The sequence below is a fragment of the Triplophysa dalaica genome, chromosome 4 (genome assembly GCF_015846415.1).
Source record: "Triplophysa dalaica isolate WHDGS20190420 chromosome 4, ASM1584641v1, whole genome shotgun sequence".
Classification (NCBI taxonomy): domain Eukaryota; kingdom Metazoa; phylum Chordata; class Actinopteri; order Cypriniformes; family Nemacheilidae; genus Triplophysa; species Triplophysa dalaica.
The window spans coordinates 13,074,122-13,099,934 of NC_079545.1; the positions used below are offsets into that span (position 1 = coordinate 13,074,122).

General features: G+C 37.3%; 1 protein-coding gene across 1 annotated transcript in view; it reads right to left on the reverse strand.

Annotated features, from left to right (window-relative positions):
* The window catches only part of znrf3 (zinc and ring finger 3), a 65,927-nt gene extending 51,633 nt beyond the window's left edge, over positions 1–14,294 (reverse strand). Inside the window, exon 1 of the mRNA XM_056747060.1 lies at positions 13,789–14,294. Coding sequence (XP_056603038.1) covers positions 13,789–14,010 — 222 coding nt within the window. The 5' untranslated portion in view covers positions 14,011–14,294. The remainder of the gene's footprint in view (positions 1–13,788) is intronic.
* Between the last annotated feature and the right edge of the window lie 11,519 nt (positions 14,295–25,813).

A 25,813-nucleotide genomic window follows, 5' to 3' on the forward strand; every position in this document is an offset into this window, starting at 1 on the left:
TCTAGTCCTATTTTGCATCTTCTTGGGAATATTTTAATAGGCAAGTCTCAAAACTTACAAATTATAATTTACATGACAATAAAGCACTGGCCCGATCGGGAAAGGGACAGTTCTCTCAACAGTCCCAAGGATCTCCCATGCTGGCCCAGGCCCATCCGGCAGTCTCCGGTATGTCGAGCCCTTCCTGAAGTTTTAATTTCATCTCTTAAATGCATTTTATCCCAAAAAAAAATTATTTTGACAGATGACACGTGCCTGATTTGAAAATTGCCCCGCTCGTGCTGTATAAATAAGTAGTCTCTGCGCAGCTCGCACCTAGACACGCCTCACTTCATAACGTCGCAGCTAGTTTAAAGAAGACAAACATGTCATCATCCATCGTGAGGTTTCCCTGTAGACATCGTCCGATGGCAATTTGGTAGACATCGCCCAACCCTACTCACAATACCTGTAGTATTTCCGATGATTCGGCTGTGCAAGTCCGGCTGGCCTAGAATATGGGAGTGTATTTGCAACGTTGGGGGCCTACATCATGACTGTAACGTCACAGTCGGTGTTATGCTGAACTGAAGAGAGTGCATGTCACTCCTCTCTTCATGAAGTTACATTGGCTCTCTTTAGTCACTCGAATCAAATTTAAATCAGCTCCTGGCCTGCAAGACCACCAATGATTTGGCACCCCTTTATCTTCACTCACTACTGCAGACTTGTATAACCGCCAGATCCCTACGCTCTGCAAACAAACAACGTCTTGTGGTGCCATCCCAAAAGGGTAAAAAAAAAAAACTCTCAAGTACCTTCTTGGGATCGGTTCCACAGAAGAATCGCCTGAAAACAAATCTCTTCCTGACTGATCAGTTCTATCTCTTTTCTACTTTTCTAAAAACATAGTTCTGTATACTGTGGTAGGCATTATTGAGACCGGTTTTCTTTTATTGCACTTATGCTTCATGTTGTCCTTATGTTGTTCCAATTGATTCCATTGCTCCCTCATCTGTAAGTCGCATTGGATAAAAGCGTCTGACTAAAATGTAATTATTGAAATTGGCCTCTTTCTCAGTGGTCTTTTGCATGCACACGATTTACACAAGGAGGAAAAGATAGTGTTTGAGGCACACGATGTGTCATTTCCGTGTACAGACCTCTTATTATTCATCTATGCCTAGGTAAATACAGTTTCCATTATATGGCACCATTAAGGTCCAAATTTCAGATTCATCGCAGCTTCAAAAGGCTCTATACGACACCAGCCGATGAATAAGGGTGTTGTCTATCAACAATCTTTGATATCTTTGTGCAAGGTTATTGATTTAAAATTGTCCGTTTTTGTACTATCAGGGATGTTCAATTTTTTTAAATCTACGTCATGTGGAGCCTTTCCAATGTGATTGCGTAATACAGACGTCATAGTGCAAGCTCTGAGGCAGTACGAGCCATATACTTACGTTTCAAAAAGTACATCATTTTTTAGTTTTCTTTAAAATAAATGACTAATGAACAATACCCTTGTGCATCGGCTGGTGTCGTGTAGAGCTTTTTGAAGCAGTGATGAAACCAAAATTTGGACCTTAACAAACAGCCTCCCGTTTAAGTGCATTATATGGATCAGATCCCTGGCAAGGTAGGGCTGTAACGATAAACTCAGCTCATGATACGATACACATCTCGATATTTTTAACTAAATTTGAAAAGAATTAACAAATTCAAACAACATTTATTTTCTAAATACTAAATTTCAGTCACTTTTTTGTTGCACATACAACTTGATGAAGAATTATGATTTAGTTTTACGCTGTGTCTCAATTCGGGAGCTGCGTGCTTTAATGGCATGCCGATTGCGTCACAGCAGCGCGACTGAAGGCTGGTAAGGCTGTAACGATTCAAAGGTTGCTTCTAAAGCACCCCCAAAATGCGACCATATTTCCACAGGCTTTTTAAGGATAGAACGAATGTATCCTTCACAGCTTTGGCTATCCAGAGATTCATTGCGCGCCTGTAATGGCGTGACATTTTTTAATAATTTAAAAAGTATGACGTCATCACTTCTCTAATCGGTACAGTGCTGGTTTCTTTTGGCTTACTTTATGTTGAAAATCATGTTATGCAGCAGCTCACATTATAGCGGGTAAATTGACATTGGCATATAAAAACGATTGTTTTTCTTTGTAATGAGTTTCGGGGTGACTCGCAAGCACTCATGCTTCAAGTTTGCTGCGTTTTACCGGTGATTTGTGAAGGAAAATAAGGCGCTTTTATAACTTGAAGCGTTGTCTGAGAGACCTCCACTACGTGGGGAACAAAGGAAAATGGGTCCACAGAAGCAAGGCAAGATTTGAGCAAGTACTGAGTGATGGAGACACTGAGGAAGGGAAGCTTCAAATCTAAACAAACTTGTTAAGCAGATGGGGAGAGTTGGGGCAACTAATGACATGAGACAACAACCAGAGAGACAGTCGACCACAGGGAAGGAAAGACTGACAGAGAGTGCAAGAAACAATGGGGCTGCATTTCGAGCTTCGGCCGTTCGTCAGCACATTCCTGAATAACAACAAAGCATGTCTGAGCCCCTGTTTGAAAGAGCTTTGGCATTTCATAAAGCTCTGTGCCCATCACTGTTGTCAAAAAGGACAAGAGTAACCAAAATGAGAACAGCAACGATGGTCTCAGTCTTTTATGCAAAAGTCAATAATACCTTTATTGATCCAGCTCTTGGATACAAAGTAGTCCATACATCCTTTCCTATGGTGTTACCATAGCAACTGATGAGGTGCAATAAGAAAATATATATTCTCATCTGTCACCAACAGGACCTGAGTTCGGACACAATGAATGAGCTCTGACGGGCACTAGGGACATGACAGTGACACAATTTTCCCCCCGGTTATAGACACATTTCAGCGTTTCCCATACAATGCGTTTACTTGTGCGTTCCGCCCAGGTATATTTATGGCCACCCAAGTATATTTGGTCTCACATTTTGTTATTTCTATCCATCCGTGATAATGACTGTATCTGTGATTGTTTAACTAGTGGATTAACAGCCCTTCCGCGTATCATGTAGATGTATACAGTATTGTTATTTTGTCCGATGATGTTGCGTTTATAAATCAGGATTTTAGCAGCAGTTAAAGTGACTGCTGGTGGCATTCAATTGTAAAATACAGTATAATGTGACAGATCAGAGAGTAGAAGAAAAACAGATATCAAGTGCTAACACCAACACAACGCACACGACACAAACACGTCACCAATATGCTAATTAGCATCTCATATAGGAGCTATATAGGCAAGGCAAGGCAAGTTTATTTATATAGCACATTTCATACACAAGGGCAATTCAAAGTGCTTTACATAAAATGATTGACAGAAATAAATAAAACATTTGCATATCTTTAAGATTTTAAGATCATTAACTTTAGATTTTAAGAAACAATAAAACAGCAATAAAATGATTAAAATTTGTGAATATATATATATTTTTTTTAAATATAACATCACCAGCGCCAAAAGTACGTCAAAATCCTGTGGGATACACTGGATTTAAGTGTTACTTTTGAATAATCACCGCACACACAATTCAGAAGCCTTAACGTTAGATATGTTGCCTATATTAACTAAAAGAATAATCACGACACGCATCAAGCAAAATTAAATAAGAAACTAATATAAAAAACTCGAGGTGCTCTGATTGATCGGTCGCCGATCATAATCGGCCGATAATCACTTTGGGAAGTATGATCGGCGGTCTCTAAAAGGCCGATCCAGAAAAGCCGATCAGATGACGCAAAATTGGAGAGACATTTATTTTGCGCGCAAATAATATGGCTTCACCGGTCTGGCAATTCTACAAGGTGTGGAAATAGACAATGCACTATCAATCTGAAACGTGTATACTATGCGAATTCCACGATGCGGGAAGCACCCAAAACATTTCTGCACCAGTAACCTCTTTAGACATTTGAGGGTTAGTCAAGTAAAGGAGTGCAAGTAGTTTTCAAAGTTAGCCTCGCACAGAGTGAGCGGGCAGTTCAGCAGCTCGAGCGCCACTCAGCTGCAGAGATCACAACAACCGAAAATAATTTTTTATCTACCAGTGCTGGAAAAATCTGAAGCCAATCTGTCATTTTGACGTAATACAATAAAGGCAATTTGTAATTCCCCTATTTATCATTTTGTGTCATTAGAATGTGATCGTGAATTGACTGAACGTGATTGTGAGCGGAAGGAGGTAGGCCATTGCGAAGGGACGTGTATTTCCTTTTCATTAGCTTACTCTCAAATGCCTGCTCAATTTGGCTAAACACGCATGTGGTCAACAGTGACTCGAGGTGCATATGCATCCATCACTCCCCGCGTCCCGTGCATGCATACACAGAGTTTTTACCTCATAAAATAACATCTTTTTGCATAAATAATAGCTTTCAGTAAGTGGGAAAAATGTCTCTCACTGCCTTTTCTCTGTTCAGTGAGCGGCAAAGCAGCACATATACGACCAAACCACAGCTTTCTTGTGAGTACAAAACACCTTTTACGGGCACCTGTCATTGTTACTGATTGGACATATGAACATAAACATTTGCTTGTAATTAGATTATTATTTTATGTCCGACAACAGAAACATTGAAAATAAATGAAAAGTCTAAGTCTAGCGCCACCTCTCCTCAGCTGTCAGTAACGCAACATTTTTAAAAGCATCAACCCTACTTCAAAGACAGTAAGAAGCATAAAGAAATATCAGATAAAATAATGTTATAAATTTGCTTCGATCACGGCCACTTTATATTGTTAAAGACAAAGGGTTTCTGGGACTCATGTCACAGGCTGCTATGTTTTATGAAAATATGTGGTAATACTTTCCTTGAAGCTTGTACGTTTAATGCAATATAAAAGTAGTTTTAAAGCATTGTAATGCACATTTTAATGCATTGTAATGTCTTATAGATAATTGGCATTACAGTTAATACATTATAACACTTACCAATTCATTGTTACACTACACATTTTAAACTGGTTATAATTCTTTACAATTACATATTACGTATTACAACACACATTATGAATAATAATAATGCATTTTACCCTTTAATAACTCTTTATAATGCATTATACATACATGCTTCAAGGAAAGTGTCACCAAATATGTTACTTACTAATATTCATTTGTTAATTCATGAGACTTTCTCTTGTGGTACTTAGAAAGCTTTAAATAGCTCCAGTAATCGGTGATCGGTATTGGCCTTTCAGTGATCGAAGATCGGTGATCGGCTCCAAAAATCCTGATCGGAGCACCCCTAAAAAAAACCTTGGTTAGATAAATTATAGGGCTTGAATTTTGGCGCGGCATTGCGCATTATTTCAATGACTCCTGCAAGTTAGCTTTGATAATGTGATTGAAGCAAAAACATGTTGTGCAGGAATTTCTCGCATTTCAAATTAAATTTTGAAAAAAATCCACAAGCAAATGAAATCAAGATGTGTCAGTCACTCGCACCGCGATGGGATTCGTCACACTGATATTATTTATACTCGCAGATTGAAACCTTTTGAGTTTGTGTCTGCACAGAATATTGCAGGTTTCACTACAGCACGAGACTTCTCTCTCTACCGCATATGTAAGATAAGCACACGTGATGCGCTGGCGCAGAGTAGGTAGCATCTTGACAGCTGAACGAATAGAATTAAAAATATCCTAAAATATACCCATCTTTCTAATATGCGCTAATATGCGTAACATTCTTGCATCGCGAAATATCATAATAGGAAGCATCATTACACCCCTTATTAGCAGTGATAACGGCAAATAAACAGTCACTTTTGTTGCAGATTTGAGATAAATAATTTACTTAGATAATTCATTCCGAACTGCGTTTGAGTAAACATGACTATTGCAGAGTTTTTGGTCCTGAGGGAGGGGTTCAAACAGACCAATCGTAGCGTGTAGGGTCTGCTTTGAGTTGACGCGTTGTTACATTTTTGGAGAGGGCGTAGGGTATGCCGCTCTGCGTAGGCTACGGCGTAGAACCTACACACAAGCACAAAGTGAACTTAAAGTGGAGCCAATGACATGCAGTGACTTCTGTCTAAATTTCTATTTTAACCAATTTGTCCCTTAAGAAAACAAACAGCATTTTTACTCAAATGCGTCAGAGTGAGGCAAACAGCAGCGAAAGAAAGCTTAAGACAAAAACTGTTTGATCTTTTCTACTCCAAAGGAAAGAGAAAGAACAGCCTCAAATTACTTTGGCAGGGCAATGAAAGGCCCACGGGTTAGAGGTTTGAGTAGATAGGTCTCAAAATACAGCTGCTACCACAAAACCAATAAATGGAAAAAAGACAGAGCACTTTTAACCTTTTAAACCCATGGTTGTTGAATATTGCTACTGTTGCTGTGGACAGGGAGGGGCCCCCTGTTTTCGGGTGTCCACTGTCTCGTGGAGGCCCATTCTGGACTCCCATGGTTTCAATATGTGGGAAAAGCAGGCTGAATCTTCAGGCCAAACCAAGCTCTCATTATAGTCCAAATTTAAGCACAACTACAGGAAGCTTTGAGATACGACTCTCCATATCAATCAAGCCACAGACTGCCAACTGACTTTAATTTGGGACGATTCTTTTATTTTATCTCATGAATTCTGTCACAGTATGTTAAAGACGATCCCAGACTTTAATTTTTCAACGCAGAAAATATGAAAAATATATATTACGCCAATCAGGAAAAACTCACTCTCATCAGGGCTGTAAAAACTAAATAATTATAAGCGCACAAAAGTGATACTTCAAAAGTGACGAGCAGTGTCAGAAGTTGAACAATTCATGAATCCCTTCTTTCAGGACCACGAATAGAGAAAGTTGACTTTACTTTGGATTGAAACTGTGACACCACAATTTAGTACCATGTCAAAAATCTTAGCTGATCAATGTCAGATGTGCAGAGAGTTTAAAACCAACGGGAAAAAAAAAGAATGGCTGATTTACAGGGAGCGTCCCTCGAAGAAAAGAAAAGCTTTCCACAATCCAACAAAATACTAAAAGAAACACTTACCAAAATCACTTATCACACCCGAGTATCTATTAGTGGAGGCATGTTACATTATAAACACAAACGCAAAGTAGGGTGAATTGACATCCCTAAAGTGTCCCAAGTACCTTAATTTGCCCTATATAGCCAAAATCCAATGCGTCAAGTGCCGCTTATCAGATCTACAAAAAACTTGAAAATACACAGGATAACCAGCAATGCCAGCATTCACACAGACCATTTAATATCTCCTCTGTTTATATAAGGGACTTTCTACAGAAACGGTCGTGAACTCAAACAAACAAAATGATGCTCTCAGTTATGATGGTAGATGAGAGATAAATCTGAACTGGTATTTTGGCATGGAGTGCAGTTAGTGTGAAAGACGATCATTATCTCACTGAGAAATTAAAGGTACATCAATGACAAATAGTTACTTATGAAGACTGATCTTCAACGAAAAGAATGACCTTTATCAGTTTACCGCCTCAATATGTATAACTATTTTCAGCAGCATGCTTGTTAAGGCTGTGGGGGGAACTATACAATAAAGGTATAGTAAAAAAGAAATGAGTCACTTATTAACCCTTGTGTAATTCAAAACATGTATTTGACTCTTTCTTCTGTGGAACACCAAGATATATTTGAGAAATGTCTCAGTGGTTTTGTGTAGGCCTGTAGCGATGCGGCGATGTCAAAATTTCGTCTACGTCAGCTTCTCAGCAGCTCGCCAGGAGACCAAAGGACACCAAAACATGGTTATGGAAATACTTCAAATTTAGTCCCAAACGTAAAGGTGTCGTTATTTGCGCTCTTTGTCAAATGGGAGTTGGCATACCACGCCAGCACAAAAGCAATGTTGGAGCATCTGAAACTGAGGCACCACATTGTCACTTGTGAAGGTGATAATAACAATTAAGTACAAATGTTGGCTAAATTAATTTCATGTTTGTGTAGTGTAGCTTGAGCTCCGTGCACTTCGGTGGTGCTAGCTAACTTTCTTAGCTCTCCGTGCATGAACAAACTGCACAGATAGCTAATATACGTTGTTCAATTGGTTAGCCTAGCACCACCAAAGTGCACAGCTGCTAGATAGCCATGTTAACATTCAAATAAACTAGTCATAACATAGCACTACAATGAGGTTAAGAGTAGATTTAAAATACCCGACAGTCATAGCTGTTGTTCTAATATGCATTGCTTTCGTGTTTTCTAGGACAAAGCAAAGAACTGTGGCGTCCTATCTTGGGAAAGAGATGCAATGCAAGCAAAATACACGTTTGTGTTAAACACTCAGGAATGTCTATACTGTGCACTGCACAGTGTTTTTTTTGCAGAACAACTTTAGAATTTTTTGAACAATAGAGTTATGTTGATACAGAAAGAGTGAACAGGCTGATTTTTTATTTTGTATAACAGTATAATAATTGTATTTGTTTTATTTTGTGTAATGCAGAATATTTTTGGCTGTTCAAAACTGTTGTTTAATAAAGTTTATTATTACGATTTTTTGGGTATTTATTTGATACATTATAGTTTTTATTAATCAAACACCAGAATAACAACCGGTAGATTAATCGTCCAATTAGTCAACTAATCGATAGAATAATAGTCAGATTAATCGTTTAATAAATAATAGTTTACCCCCAGCCCTAGTTTGTGTATATATAATGGAACTCGATGGGGCCTACTGTTGTTTTGTTTAGTAACATTGTTCAAAATATCTTCTTTTGTGTTCTGCAGAAGAAAGAAAGTCATACAGTCTTTGAAGGACATATAAGGTTGAAAACATCAAATAATTTTTTGTTGAACTCAGAAGTTGTGATAAACTTTTTTATTATCTGTCATTTTGACAGACAGGCTTGTAAAAAGTCGTCAAATCTAGTATTACCAGTTAATATGGTGCCAGATACCATTACATGCTAATTAACATGTTTGTGACATCGTCACGCTATACTTGCATTTACTCTCTGAACTTACTGTTCTTTATACTGTAATGTAGCCTACAATCAAGTTCTAATGAAAGGAATAAGGAAATAAGAAAAACAGGGAATTACAAAATCCCCCTATTGTAATCCCTCAAAATGACAGATGTAGGACGGCCTTCAGATTTTTACGTAACTGGTTTTTACCCACGGTTTTCGGATGGTTATTCTGGCTTGGAACATTTTAAAAAAATCATTATTCTATGCTTATGTGACAGGAACAGTAAAAATGTAAGAAGAAAAAAAAATTTTTATTGCAATTCTCTTTATTTTATTATCTTTAAGCAAAAGTCAACTTGTACAAATTCCTGGTGTATTGAATAAATGTAAAGACTTACGCTGGCAGCTCACTGCAGTTCTTGGTTTACTGTTCATCAACATGGCAGAAAAATATGCTTCTTGAAGAGGTTTTGCGCGTCAGAGTTTAAAATAACGAAATGCAAACTTGCAATTGCTGTAATGGAACTAAACAGTCAAATGTTTGGTGCGCTCAATGGGTAAGGCCAAAGGTAATATATATTAACAAGGTGCTCCACTGCTATTACAATAAATTGGAAGAAATGCAACACCTAATAGCTGCCCAGAGGCGCTCTTGCCAAGACGTAAATAGCTGTCTAAAAGGCTGCCGAGTGGCATGACTTTCGTTACACGGACTTTGGCATGGCGCTGCAGATGCTCTCTCTGTGTGTGCTGGGTGAGAGCAACGCGAAAATGCTTCTTTCGTAGGCAGTGTAAAACAAATGAAATACATTCTTGATGTGTCAAATTCAGACATTATCATACAAAGGGCATACAATAAAGCATCTAGGTTCTGGTGCTTCTGATGGCCAGCCCGCGTCTGTTCATCAGCATTACAAAGTGTCCCATTATAATTTTTAGATATTGTCCACACCGGATGTGGCGTGGCGTGACAAACCCATTAAGAACAAGCAGGTTGTCATGTCGCGTCGCGCCCGGTGTAGACACTGTGTTATACTCAACAGCACATTGCTTCTCGTGTTGCACCGGCAGCCTCGTTTCACCGCCCGACCACCACTCGCCATAAGATATTTACTTGTAGGAATGCGTTTATCTATCTCAGCACACAGAGCTAGATCAGAGAGTAATTAAGAACAAGGAAATAATTTAAATTCCAATTTAATATTAAAATCTTATCAGTTAACTGTCAATGTTCGGATAACAAGCGTTGGTTCTCGGTTAGGTAAACGAACCGAAATGAGCATCCCTACATTGGAGTTTTAAAAAAAAACTCATTGAAGAAAAATGTCAGATGCACTTAGAGACTTTTGTATCTTAACTCTCTTCATATTGAAAACATCATAATACAATGTTCAATAAAACAAAACTATTCATCTGTGTAGGATAAAAACACATGACAGGGGTCCAGACTGCGCCTTAAAGATTAGCATTTGTGACTAAAAATATTAATTTACAAATGATATTTCTGCAGAGGTCGCAAATTAAACTTACAGTATAATATATAAATATGGTCTTGACAAGCACCTTTTCTGTTGGTTCAAATGAATTCAGAGGAATTTGGTCAGGTGTATTCAGAGTTTATTCAGTCTTAGCAATAATAAATAACACTTATCTGCATCTTTTAAATACGCAGAACCAAACCTGCTGTCATCTGCCTGTAAATGCATAGACAGGCAGCATTTGAATACTATTTGAACACAAATTTATATTTGTGTACAAATGTAAACACATTTTAAACTATTCTGTGGAATTCCGCAGATTTTGGAATTAACAAAAAAGACTGCAGATTCCGTATGACCTTGCTTATGAGGGAAAACAACTTGAAAGAAAAACTTTATGTGAGCAAAACCTATGAGAGGGAAGATTGACACACGACAGGATAACAAAGTATTTTTTATTTAAAAATGTAAGTTCATTATATGGCTCTTAAAAAAATAATTTGGCCCCTGCTTTTTTTCCCCTATGGGAGCCAATTGAACATTGACAGATTTTTTGACTAGAGCCCTGCATGACAACAGTACCGACTCTATAAGAGAAGTGGCTGTTCCATCAAAGGCCCCAATAATGTATGATCAAACACAAACCCAACAGCCAGTCTGCCAGCATCAAATTAGGTGGTAGAACTGTAACGCTATATTCAAAACACCATCAGCACGGCCTTTCCAAATGAAAAGCCACAACCACAGTACATAAGATTATTTAAAGAGACACTGCTTTTCAAGCTAATATGACTCAAAATTGAGGCCAAGGGGGACGCGGCCAAGAGGAACATTGGTTTTGTGTATTAGCCAAGAAAAGTCACTATGCTTCCTTCCCCATAAGGTAAAGTACGTAAGAAATTCTGTTAATTTGTTACTTTTGGCCGGTTGCTACTTAAGGAAAAACTGACAAGTATGTACCAGAGCATCGTTTTGAGGGAAATAAACTTGATTATGTCCATAACGTAATAAACTGACTAGAGAAAATGGCCCAAGGCATCATGGCAATTACACACACAGTCAAATTAGACTAATTGCATTTTAAACGCCCAAGACCAAACCTTGAAGAATATTACCACCATTTAAACTGGGATTTCAGTGGTTAAAATAAAGAAAGAGCCTTAAGAACAATTGTATACAGAAATCTGTTTTTCTGCGGTTAAAAAGGTGGCCTAAGGTTAACAATCTATCTAACATTAAAAACTCAGTTTGAACAGACAAAACTAAATCTTCACACCAAATTTGTCCTACACCAATGCTTTCATGCAAACTTGATGAATCAACATTTTTTTGACACGTCAAGCAAACAATTGTGTCAAACCTCAAAACCTAAAACTTAATCAGGTTCATATCCAACCACACTCACAACAGAAGTTAACCAGTTTAACTTTAATTTTAGGTCAAAATATTAGCTTAACCTCGCACCTTTCAATTCCATGTGAAAGTCACAAAAAACTGAAATAAAAACCTTGCAGTAACTGCATTCAGCAAGGCTTAGTGATTGGAAAATTACAGAGAACAAACAGTCAAGCTATAGATCCAAGACATCATGGTCACAATGATTATAACGTTTGAAGGAATATTTCACAAACACATCCGCAACAGGAAATACAACTTGGCCTCTGTGACGAAAACCATGTAAAACCATGCTTGAAACTATGGCTGACCTCAAAGTCCTCTCAACATAAAGCTGAGGTCCGACATATCAGCATGGTTCAAAGACCGCGCCAAATGGCCCGTGACAAATGTATGGCTGGTCTAAATATCTAAACCACTAAATCTCTCTTTTCAGCCCATAAAGAGAAAGTGATCTTTACATCAGGCCCTGAAAAATGATGATCACCACTTGCCATTTTGAAGAATACGATGCTCACTTATCTTATACACAAGAACATCCTAACATTACTAAGTATACACTCATAAACATATAGCTGCAGATGCTGTGGGGCAGACACGCAGCAGACCTAAATGTAAAAAGCCTGTATTTTTCTGCACTAGAACCACAGACTAGAACGTAAACGTCTGAACAGAAATAGCATTAGTCTGTGAAGTATGAACTTCAGGGAAAACATTATAGAATGCCTAAACAGCTATAGTACATCAGCATCAACAAAAATGAATATGTGGACAGAAATGACAAGCACTTCCAGTACGGGAAGAAAACTAAAGCCTGAAAGGAAATCTGTAGAGATTTAGATGCATGCATGCAACAGGCGTTTGCTTTGATCTGCATCCCTTAACCATGCAGATATGCACAACGTTCATATTGCAGTCACTATTCAAAGCCTCTCATGACTTCACATAGCACACTTCTGCCAGTAGCATTCAACTCTAAGCAAGTGTTAGAGACAGATTATTCCTCTTGGCATCGCATTCAATGCCTGCCTCTTTGGTGCCTGTTTTAAAGAACGCATGCAAGAAACTTTATACAAATCAGATTGGGCACAAATTTCCCTCCTAAATAAAACAATACAAGATTATACTGTTGTCCATTATAAATCCATTATGAACGACCAGCTGTTTACAATTAAAACCACTACGAAATGTATCTAGTGTTTTATGGTATTCTTACAGTAGGATTTAATGGCGTTCTGTTGGTTCACATCTGAGAGATAACATTCCACCAACACAATAGAGACCATTATAGTTCCCATTAAACTAAGACAATTCCCATTAAAATTCCCTTAAATCCATTATTATATCTAATGGTGTTTTTTCAGCAGGGAAAATGCAACATTTTCTTAGTGCACGTTAAAACTCATACACGGTGTGTGAGGCATCATAAACAATTCATAAACAATGCAACTTGACTAAAATATTATGAACACTCCAAATATCTACTGCCACATTTTAAAGGTACAATTCATGCAAGCATTATAAAACAACTAAACTTTTAGAGGCATTCTCTGTTTGGACATTCACTTTTGACATTATATAACACTGACTGCATCAGCTAACGTTACATTAGGAAGTTGAATTATTGGTATCGATAACCTTTGACATGGCACATGACACAAAGTTGAGTTAAACTGCGATTCTGCATGCTCTTACGTCCCTGCAGGCTACATCGCCACTAATGCAAACCAAGCATCAAAGTAACTTTTTGCAAGTACGTTGGCATGTTAGGGATTTGGAGGTTTTGCAAGACAAGTGGCCATTTTGCGACCGCATATATCGCAGGGCTCCTTCCATCCCAAGTGCAACCCCACACCCCCTTCAAAGGGAAGAAAAACTAAAGTTGCGAACGGACAACACCGGAATGAATTCAGACACGCGGTAAGCGCGTCAAATCCTCGCGCAAGTGCAATTGATAGGGAAAGAAACATACTTGCACGATCTCGCCCTCGGCGCTGATAGTGGCTCCGGCTCGGGAGAAGCTGCCTTGCAGACCTGTCGTGTACGTGGTATAATCACCATTTGGGCTCGATTCAAAAAGCACAACTTCCACAAAGGCAGTATCCTTGGCCAGGACGCTTCCCAGGACCCAAAACAACACCAAGACCACCGAATCTGCCCCACGACCGAACCCAGTTCTCGGAAAAATCATCATCTTGCCGGTTGGATAGGCGCCGATCGGAACATAATTTCCGAGCGTCTTCAAAAAAGTGTCGATTCAGAAATCAGACTCGAGAGAGCGCGAGCTCATTCTCGAAAAACGCGAAAAGCGGAAAGAGTGGGGAAATAAACGCAGTGGACGTTGCGAAATGAGAGTAACAATCATTAATCGAGAATAAAACTTTGTCCTTGAAAAGATTGTCGTGGCTTATTTCACCATTGCAGCCCGGACTATCGCGTCGCTCGCGCTCTCGCTTGTGCCTAGCTGGCCGCTCGCGCTCTCTCTACGGAGCAGATGCCTTTGATCTGGGAACACGTGATTCCTTATTTTTTCTCCCTACAAAGGGTTAACCCCGCCCACCGATCTTCCTGACCCTACTGGATCGTTAAGGAGGAGCGACGTTGTTCGCGTGATTCATGCGCAGAAATTTGGGTGCGTGTTTGTAACTTTAGGTAAATGTTGAAATTGTTCTCTTATGTGCGTGACATTCACAAAAGCTTGTTGTTATTTTTGCTGGAAGGTTGTTGCAAATGTTACTCGGCTGTAATTAGGCTACTTCGAGGGAACTTGTTGAACTTTGAATGAACTACCTTAAAGTGAATTACACACCTTCTCAAAACAATTTAGCTTTCAATTGGGTTCATTTCACTTATGACAACAGCAATCATGGGCTCATCTTATGCACTTTACATACAGCTTTTAAAGCTTGTCACAGTGAAAGAGTTCCCTTTTCCTTTGGACAGAACTAACGAAATCAAACGATTTACCTTAACCAATTTATTCCCTAAATTTGTCAATTTAATAAAATGTCCCTTAGGTTTATTATAAAAGTATACTAACTGTGCGTTTGGCATATTAATTACATTAACATTGTTTTGTTACAAATACTATGCTTAAGCTTTGGGTATCGTGGTCAGACCACAGTAAATTAGAAATGGGTTGTTATTACAGGTTTTACTACCAATAAAACTTAGTTGCTATAGTTAAACCATAATTTGTTTTTGTAAGGGACACCACATCTGTACGTGAAATGTCAATGTGTCTGGGCCTAATATCACAGGTAGGCCTATAACATAATTTTTCATAAACCTGCCAAACCTCTTGATGGTGTACACACAACAGCTGTGTTTTTATTTGATATGTGTTTTCTGGTGATGAATCTGAAGAAGCTGGTTTACACTTAAAGTCACTGTTTCTGTGTTTATGGTTTAGTTATTGGGGTCTCTGTAACACAAACATAAAGACAGTGAAGTTGATCTGAACAGAAAAGAGGGTTAAGTTACTTTCTTGTTTCTGTGCAGGACTCTTTGATTATCAAAATTCCCCCAGAAATACATGAAAACAGAAATTGAAAGTTTTGATCTTTCCTTTCAATCACACGAGGAATGCGGCACGTTATATGGTCCCTCAACACTTTAAAAATTAAGAGCCTTTGAAGTATTCAAAGATTTGACATCGAACTGACAGCAAAGTGCACTTGTTTGTAATCAGTTTGGACTGGATATGTCTCATCTGAGAAAGCTCGGGTTTACATTTAAAATATGTTTATTTTCCCAAGCATCTCTTGGTTAAGCGTGCGTTTTGAAAGTAAACTTTGGCAAGGGGACCATTCAACAAACATTGCATGAAAATAAAAGTGAAGGCGCTGGAGTTTGGTTTTAGTCATTTGTAAACATTTAAGCTTTAGTATTTCTTGAGAACATGAATGAGCCCATTTACCAGCAATTCCTGTAAATGTACTCATGTAAAAGTTGTTGCCAAGTTACAGAAATGCTAAAAAAGACCTCTAGGCCTATGAAGTTTGTGGAAGTGAAATTTGCACATAATATTGTGTATAAAGTTTGAGATCCAAAAAAATAAAATGATATAGTTCCTGTACATATCACTTACAACCTGTACATGTGTATTTGCATTTGAACAGCATTTGTGTGTTCTTAAGGGTTGTTTTGACTTATTAAGTTGTAGTGTGTGGTATATGCCTGATCCTTTGCAGACAATATTCAACCAGTAAGTATAAATTCACATTTGCATGCAATATTATACAAAAGTTTTTAAAAGGCAACATGGCCTCAGAGACTTTTAGAAGTCTCTGACTTTATAAAAACCAACAGCTCCTCAAGGTCAGGAATGCATCAGGACGAAACAACGGATCCCAAAATGGCCAACATATGTTCTGCTTCAAAGCAGGAAAACCCAAAAGAGCTTGCAGAATTCCAAAAAGGCAGGTTTGCCTACAGCGTGCAAATTATTAACAGATCAAGGTTCAGATAATGATGTCATTGATGTGGGAGGTAAATGATAATGAGTAGGACGACCCTATATGTATTCTATGCTGTAAGTTATAAAAATATTTTTTTAATCAGTTTTTCACTCCTTTTTCTACTGAGCTCTGAGTTCCATAGTTTGAAAGTCACTCATCCATTGTTATGATGTTATTTTCACCATAGAAGCACTGAATATTCAAATTGGTATCTTCTTTCATTCCTGCACAAATAGTTGTGTCCATTCTGTGATCACTTATAAGTGTTGCATGTTGTAAATAAATAACAAAGAGAATAATGACCGATCTTAAAGTGAGGCCTAATAGGTTAAGTGGCTGTTATGTTAAACAATCATAAAACATGCATGTTTTTATATCCCTCAGTATCATTTCTATGTGAAATTGTGTGCATGCCCTTTAGGCTTGATAAACAAAGAACCCACACTGTTTTCATTGTTCTGAGAATTCAGAATACAATAGTGGTTTTGTTCCAAACAAAGGAGATGTGTGTTTATGGTCAAGAATCAACCCAAAATATGGATGATTACCTAAAACAAAGCAAACACCAGAACTGAGCAGAATATCAAAAACTTTTCATCATCTCTAGGCTTTATGACTTGTTGAAAATATTTTGAGATTTAAATTACATTTAAGCTGTCCTTTTGCTCTATATGCAAATCAATGTTTATTTCCCTTTGATGTTCTATCGTATTGCATCATATTTGGGATATCTATTTTCACTCTTCGTGTTTGTTACACTGCAATAAAAAGCAACTTTTTCTGTCTGTCCAAACATAAATTTGATCAATTCATCTATTTTAGGCAACTTTGTTTAATGTCAAACCATGGTCAAATAAATCCCTGCTCACCCATCAAGAAAAACTTGACTGCCATCGAGGTTTCAAGGTTGTATTTGGTTGTTAAAGTATGTAAGTGGTGTGTTTCTATTTGTATGGAAGATACCGATATACCAAGTGTGGAATAAGGCATTTGCATTCCGGTAATTCAATTGAGTTGTGCCCTCTAGTGGTGTTTAGAAGAACGTACTTTATTCTGCAAGCCACAGGGTGATCACCTGTGGACGATCTTGATAACAACAAATTATATCCGTGAGAGAGCTTTTGCTCTGCACTCTCAGTTAAGTTTGTGTGTTGTTGAGAAGCAGATTACTAGTCAGTAATAAATGCCTAATTGCCGTAATTTATTGATCAGCAGTTATTCCATAAATCGCCGCTGTCTAAATTTGCTGTTTTTCAGGCAATAGAAAAAACACTTTAGGTCTATAGGTCTTTTTAATTGTTTAAATACTGTATTGTCAAAGTTGACAAGAACTTTTAAAACGCTTTGTATTGGTATTTGCAAAACCCACTGACAAACATAAAGGGTAATAATAGGCTGTGATTTATTGGCAAAAATTAAAGTCACGAAGGACAGGAGCAATATGCAAGATTTTATAAAATAAACAAACTTCAACGACAGTCTAGCCAGCAGGAAAAATCTATAGAAACCATATAGAAACCATCAGAGAAATGACTAAGGTTTCCATTGAAAAAAAATTATGAGCCATTGGCTTTTTCCATTAAAACCATCTCAGAATTCCTCTTTGTAGTGTGTTTTTGGTATTATTCCAATTTGATGAATTTGCCAGATCCATCACATACTGTAGTAGACACCCCTGTAGTTTCCATCAAAATCAATACAATTCAATTACAGTCAATTACATTTTTTGTTTAGATTGGTAAGGGTTCCCAAGTTTTTTTCTTTAGCAGGGTAGTGATGAAAATATTATTATTAAAATATTATTCTTCAAACAATATAGTTCTTCACAAACTATTCAACAAAGTGGTTGCCAAGTAATAATACCAAATACGCAACGCTGCACTGAGGTCACAAATGTATGCGAGTAATTTAATCGACTTTGAACGCAACTTAACCAATCACAGTCAAGGACCAGATTTAATTGTTTTATAATAATGTCTTGAATTGTATAGAATGAGTCTGTATTCTGTATTCATATAGGTAAATAGGCATTAACTTCCACAGGGCACACGAGAATAGCAGGATTCTATGTGTATGTGTACAGATTGATTACAGATTGAGTTTTTAACAATTATAATGAGAACTGTAATGGTTTTATTGAAAAAATAACGCTTCTGTTGGTCTCTCTTGATAATGTGTTGGGTATGGTTCTATTGGTGGGACGTTCTGGCGGATGGGAACCAGTAGAACATCATTAACTCAGTAATAAGGCCCAAAGCACTCTTCATCAATTAATTTTCTAATGGTAATCATCTAAAGGTTTATTATTGTATTTGTCATAAAAACTTTTAGAAGTATAATTTTTTTTTCTAAGCAGAGATTTATGAACAAACCAAACCATGAAGGTGACAACATGTCACACATGTTCTCTGTCTCACAGAGTTAGCGCTAGAAACATTTCCGAGGGTGTCCAGGGGCCTCTTCATTGCATTATGTAATAATAGACTGCAGTGTTGTGATTTACAGACGAAAACTTTGGGCCTCCTCATCGTCTCTTTTCTTCATTAGAGGATCACGTCACCAGTGCTCCATCAAAGGAGCAATTCACAGCGGTAGAGTCTGATTTACAAACACGTTTCCCAGAGCATTGTGTGCATTGCACACATGCAAAATGGCTTCTCCGGTATTAATAGTAACCCAAGCTGGCATTGTGTTGGATTGGATGAGAGCATTTAGAAACAGTTTGCTTTAGACAGGGCATGATCACAGGACATGAGATTTAGAAATAAATCAAACAGTCTTACTTCAATGTTGCATTACACATTTTAAAGTCATTGCTTTGTGGTGTATTTTCAATAATTTCTCTGTATGTTTGATAATTTATTCTCTTTTTTAATTTATTGTTATGTCATTCAAATATTTTTTTGGCATATGTGTTTATCTCAGTATACTCTGTTAAAGATAAAACACCCTATATAATTACATTGAACATATTGAACACATACATTGAGATATGACCTAAGTGACATCTACAGTAGCATATAGGAGAGATATTTTAAGATGGTTTATTTTGACTCGGGCGAGTAATCCATTATATCCCACCTAAACAATAATCTAAAGCAACCACAGAAAACGGTTACAGCTATTCAGAACACTTTAGCAACTGCATAGCAATGCCATGGCAACCACCTTCACACTAGGATTAATGTCTATGAGTTTTGCATAGGCGAGCATCCCTCACATATTCAAACATGTACATCTACTTGGCAAAAGATTTCACCAACATACCTATGAAGGATAACTTGAAAAACTCTGAAATAATCTATTTTATGAAAACACAAAAGTATGCAGAGGCCTAACTGATTTCAAAAGAATTCCTAATTATTTTACAAGGTGACTAATTAATATGAATTCATGTGATGAAAAATGCATGATTATTAGAAAAACGCAATATTGAAGCCCCTCCCCTAACCCCTCACCTAAACCTTACGTCACTGGCACGAAAGCAAAATGTACTACAACGTACAAATAAGGTCTTACAGAATTGCCACCTTGTAAGTGGATACGATTTCCAGGGAGATTGCATGTCTACAGTTCAGAGTGGATTTTCCTATAGGGGCGAATTGCTTTGAAATGTAGATTACTCTACATTTAGGCTGAAAGGATCTAAATTTCCTTGCAGTCTCTGAGGAGAACTCAGAGGGGACCCAATAAGAAACAGAGGGAGGAAAAGGTGTGGATGAAAAGAGTGAGATCTTACTGTGATCATGCTATGGTGGACATAAAAGTCCCTGAAAACGTTGAAGCTAAGGGGAAAAAAGTTAAAAAGGAGACAAAGACAGAGACATACCAACAAAACTAAATCAGAAATTCGGTCAGAGACCCTTTCTACATCTTCATCGTCATTTACATTTGTTCATGCAGATGCTTTAACCCCAAGAAACATGCAAATGAGAAATAAACAGTTTATTATAATGGACATTTAATATGTATTTAGTTTCAGTTCCAGCGCCATGTGAAAGATGATGTAGATAATTGTCATGCTTTAGGCTCATCAGGCGTTTCATAATTCTGGGAGCTCTTTTGGGTTTTCCTGGCTTGGATGGAAACATGTGTTGACCATTTTAAAATCTTCTATTCCTTCCTAGGGATAAGTGAAATTAAAACATGTTAGAAGCATAAATGGAAATATTGTATAATAAAAATATACAGTAGAATAAACTGTAGTAAATACACACTATAAGAATAATGGAGAACTCATCATCTTACATTGTTACTCACGTCACATCCAACTTATTTTTTGCAGAGAAAAGACTAAATAGTGACAAAGTGTTTATATCTTGGTGAGCAATTATTTTGAGCAACAGAGGTAAGACCAACAAGAAGTGAATCCAGAGCTGGAGGTGGTTACTCAAAAGCAACTTCTGGCAAATGAGTCAGTGGAGATTTATTCATGAAATACATTTTCGGCCCTGCCGAACATCATATCATAAAGAGCTAAACGTTTTGAACTATACATGGACGCATACTTGCCAACCTTGAGACCTCAGAATTAGGGAGATATTCAACGGGGGGTTGGGTATGTGCGCAGCATGGAGCATTGTCATAGGTTAATGGAGGAACACTGTTGTATACAGTGTTGGGTGTAACTAGTTACTAAGTAATTAGTAACTGTAATTTAATTACAGTTACTTTTGATGTAATTAAACTAAATACTTTGTGAAATATATGAGTGTGCAATAGTGTAATTGACATCAAAATTCTAAGTCTTACTTTAAAATCTGTGCTTTAATGTATAATTCTCACATGTGGTCAGTTAATAATATTATTTATTTGAATGAATTAAATAAGCCGTTTCATGTCTATCCTTTAATCACTTAACTAATCAAGGTTGATGTAGGATATAGAAAGTAATTTGTAATGAGTAACTAAATATTTTTTGGACAGAGTAATTTGGACAGTAATCTAATTACACTATTGAATATGTAATGAGTAACTAGTAATTAATTACTTTTTCAGAGTAACTTATCCAACACTGGTCGTATACTAAAATAAATAAAACCTCAAAAACTAAACAATTTGATTTATCTCGAACAATTTATCAAACAATAAAGTAATGTTTCTATAATTTGGTAATTTGCGCGCGCGCGCACTCTCACTCATTTGACTCTCCCTCTCACGCGCATTTGCTCCTCGTGCACACTCGTTCTTTCTCGTGCACACTCGCTCCCTCTCGCACGCCTTCACTTCCCCTCGCGCGCGTTGTCTCCCTCTCTTGGCATTCGCTTTACTTTTGTCAACTTCCGCGCCTCATATGAAACGGCGCCCAGTGACGGATGTAGCAATATTGTTGTCCGGGTGGAAATCGGGAGAAATTCGGGAGAAAGTTCGGCCCGGGAGATTTTCGGGAGGGGCTTTGAAATTCGGGAGTCTCCCGGAAAAATCGGGAGGGTTGGCATGTATGCATGGACGTGCAAAACGTTGTTTCAGGTCTAGCAGGAAACCTGCTCTAACTCACCACCAGAGGGCGCAAAGCATAGACTGAAAACTAAAAACCATCTTGTGAGGCTCTGTGAATTTACCACTTGGTACATTTTTCACAGTGCACATATTTTATTTTCAAACTCATTGTTTTTTTCTCAGAGCAGCATCTCCAGAGAATAAAGTCTGCACATTGACATTATACTTTGACATAACAGTGACGAGATCAAAATAAATCAAACTTCAAACACAGAGCTATCCTTGTGTTGGTTATAAGACCCATTAATACAATAGATTTTTAAGTGTAACGTTCATGTAAAGTCCACGTTTTTTTAAATAGGATTTTTCCTTCTCATGTTTTGGTTTGACAAGCTATTAATCATGCATCTCATGTTATTTTGGCCACGAGAAAACATTGGAATCAAACCATAACTGTTGTAGAATTTTAACCATATAATTTATAAACTATTTTCAAGCAGTGAACATCAAAATACATTTTTGACACCAGTCACAGTAAATTAATGAAGACATTTAGATCCTCTTACATTCTCTTTAAAAAAAAAGTTTCCGATGTTGCAATCACTATTTAACATTTTTTGATTCACCTCAATACTTTTGCTGTGAAAAATACACTTTGTTACACTGTTGTGTTAACTGCCCTACAACAGTTGATGTGCCCTCCTTTTCCAAATCGCTTCTATAAACAAAGTGTGATTCCTTGTTTCTCCGCCAGATGGCAGTAACTTTTCTGCGCATGTGAAAATTGAGTAGACTACAAAAAAGTGGTCTTTGCAATTTATTTGTTTGTCTGACTTATATTATGCACTATTTTACTAACCTGAAAATAATTTGAAATTGCTTAACTTATTTCATCACTAAAGTAACGTAAAACATTTTATTAATAAATAATATTTCTAACTAAAATATTATAATATAAATATTATAACTAAAAGTCGAAATGACTTGTAAAGATAATTTGAGTGTGCTTAAAAATTTGACCTTTTAATCAAAGGTTCTTGAAAAAGTTTTTCTAACTTTTAATAATCTCTTGATCCTTTTTCCACTATAAATTCCCTTCTGCACACATAGATACTGTGGATGTTAAATATTCTTGGAACCACACTTCATGACAAACAACCCTTTGCGTACCCTTGTTTTTAGGAGTGGGCCTATATAAATATTTGGAAAACACACGCAGAAACTGAGAATCCAAAAAAATTAGGAAATGTTTCTTGAGATGATGTGATCTCTAAATGTGATCATTACAACCTCAGATATATACCATATATGTACAGTATATTGCACAGCACCTGCACATTACATGGACACATCCCCACTCCACTATTTATATTTAAATATTGTTTATATATAGTTAACCTTCCTTCCTTTCCTATCTTCTTTCTGCTCTATTCGGACAGTCGACAAAAGGATTTCACTGCATCTCGTACTATGTATGGTTTTGTATGTAACAAATCAACTTTGAACTTGAGGTGGTGGCACCGTGAAACTTCATTTATTTATTGGTGTACCAGGAGCATCTCTCACCTCGGGGTCTGTGATCTGCTTTTGTATGAACTGTGAGCCTATTGCTTAAGAGGGGAAAATCTCAACCTTTTAACTGTGAAGCATCAAGGGAGAAGATGGAAAAAAACACCCCACTGCCAACAAAGCAAAGGTGGCTAATCGACACAAGAGAACACTATGTATTATTCATACTTATGTTTTCCCGTAAGTTCAGGGCAACTCAGTGCACGACAAAACATCCACATAGCAGGTAAACAGTGAGCAGAATATATTCCCAAATGACTCCATTAAAAATGCCTTTTATGAAAACGGAAACGTTACCATGGTGACATCCTGAGCGTACAAGTACTAAACTGTGGCCTACAGGATTTCCATTTAATGTTGACAATGTATCATTGCCGAAAACAAATTTGTTAGCAAATGTTTGTTTCCATTACAGTTGTAAAACAACAACTGGCAATTCTATTATCACTTTTCTCAGACATAATAACATTCTGGCACTACATTTACAAATTTGCTAGATGCTTTTATCCAAAGCGACTTACATTGCATTATACTCTACAATTGTTTCGAAGCATGGGCAATACCTTGGATCGAACCCATGCCCTCGGTGTTGCTAGCAACATGCTCTTACCACTGACCTACAGGAAAGCTACACTACACAACATATTTTCTGCAAAGTAGGATAAGCTTTACATTTCCCAACTCTCAATTTTCTGTTGAAATGTATCACCCATGAACATTTTATTCTTTGATCTCTCAATCATCTAAAACTTGAAATGAACATTGGACACTCTGCCTTCACATCCCCCCGTAGCAGAAGGCTCTTGCCAAGCCTGTGCAGTAAAAGTGAGAGTTAGTGTCGATATTGTTGTTGTTTTCGCAGGCAGACATCGGTTTGGGGGGGGTTGGTGGGCTGAATGGCTCTGAACAACAAAGACCCAACACTGTCAGCCACTCTACAAACAGAGCACAGCTTATCCTGCCAGCAACAGTCTGATACTGACAACACCAAAATTACAGAACACTGACAGTAAGCAAGACCCGCTCATGAAATTTGAGGTTAATTCAAACAACAAACTTACATAACAAGATACACCTTATCTCATGATGATAATATCCAATTATCTGCATAGGATGATTTTCAATAGTTAGCACACTAACTTTATTTATATAAAAATAAAGAAAATCACAATTGTGAATGCATTTGGCAGGTGCATATTTCTTAAGCAACTTTATAGGAATCAAACTTTTTAAAGAGTCCTATTTTCAATCGGTGGTCAGTGTGTAATGTTACTGTTAGAGCATAAATAATACCTGGAAAATGACAAAGCTCAAAATTCAATGCCAAGCGAGATATTGTCTTTAACAGAATTCGCTTTTCAAGGACTACAGAGAACGGCTCACTTTCAACACACTTCAACATCTGGTGATAAGAATTCGGCTACACACATTCTAATAGAACCAATGGTCAAATAACAGCTTCCATGACTTTAACATCAGCTGTGAAAGCTGTTTTTTGTCATACACTGATATTGTGTGTGTGTGCGCTTACCTCTTAAACACTTCTATGAAACATCCTTTGAAGTCGTGCTTGCAACTGTCTCCTGGTCAATCTGGTTGTTTTATTATCCAACCCGGGTCCAATATAAAAAAGCAAAACTAACACGTCTGTTATTTGTGTTATTTAATATAACCGGTCTGAGGTCATGCGGTACCATGTCATTTCCCTCGCCATAGTAGAAAAATGGTCTTACAAAGATTGATCTTTGCTCATGCACTAATTGATCTCCGTCACACTTTAATCAATCCGCATGTTTTTAACTGATAAAGGGAAGTTGACGCCATTGTAACTATTTATTGCTAAAAGCCAAAGTTTATGAATACACGTTAGAGGGGCACCTACCAATCACAACAGCCTGAGAAGCGGAAGCCAATCACGACAGACCTGGTTAGCTATACCAATCAGAGCGTTTCGGAAGGAGGGACTCTAGACCAGAAAAAATCCAGTCGTCTTGTTAGAAGTGGGACAGTGATGAACAAGAGACTTGAAATATGTGAAATGCAATGCGTTTTTTTTTATTAGAAACATGAAAATCCATTGTTCAACGCCCACAAACCATAATTGAATCCTCTAAAACAGCCAAAGACTGGGTACTTTAACTTAGCTACAAACGTGAACAGCGGTCTGATCATTAAAAAAATATAAAAAAGTTTTTGCAAAATATTTTTTGACAAAGCTGATTGTTGACTAAAAAATACTTTTCATTAACAGTTCAGAGTCAGACCAACCTAGAGTTATTATGTCTCATTAAAACCTTCAGATAGTTCTCTAAGAGATTAATCTATTGTCTGTATTCAAAACACATGCAAATGCTAATAATCTTTTGTCCAGATAAAGTAGAAAAAAAACATCCATTATCCTGGACCGTTTGATCAGAGTTAAATGTCATCACAGCATTACTTTAGAGGGTTCACGACTGGTTACGCAATTGTTACTTAAAATGTGCAAGAATGCAATAATTGAATACAAAACATTAGCACATCTGTATC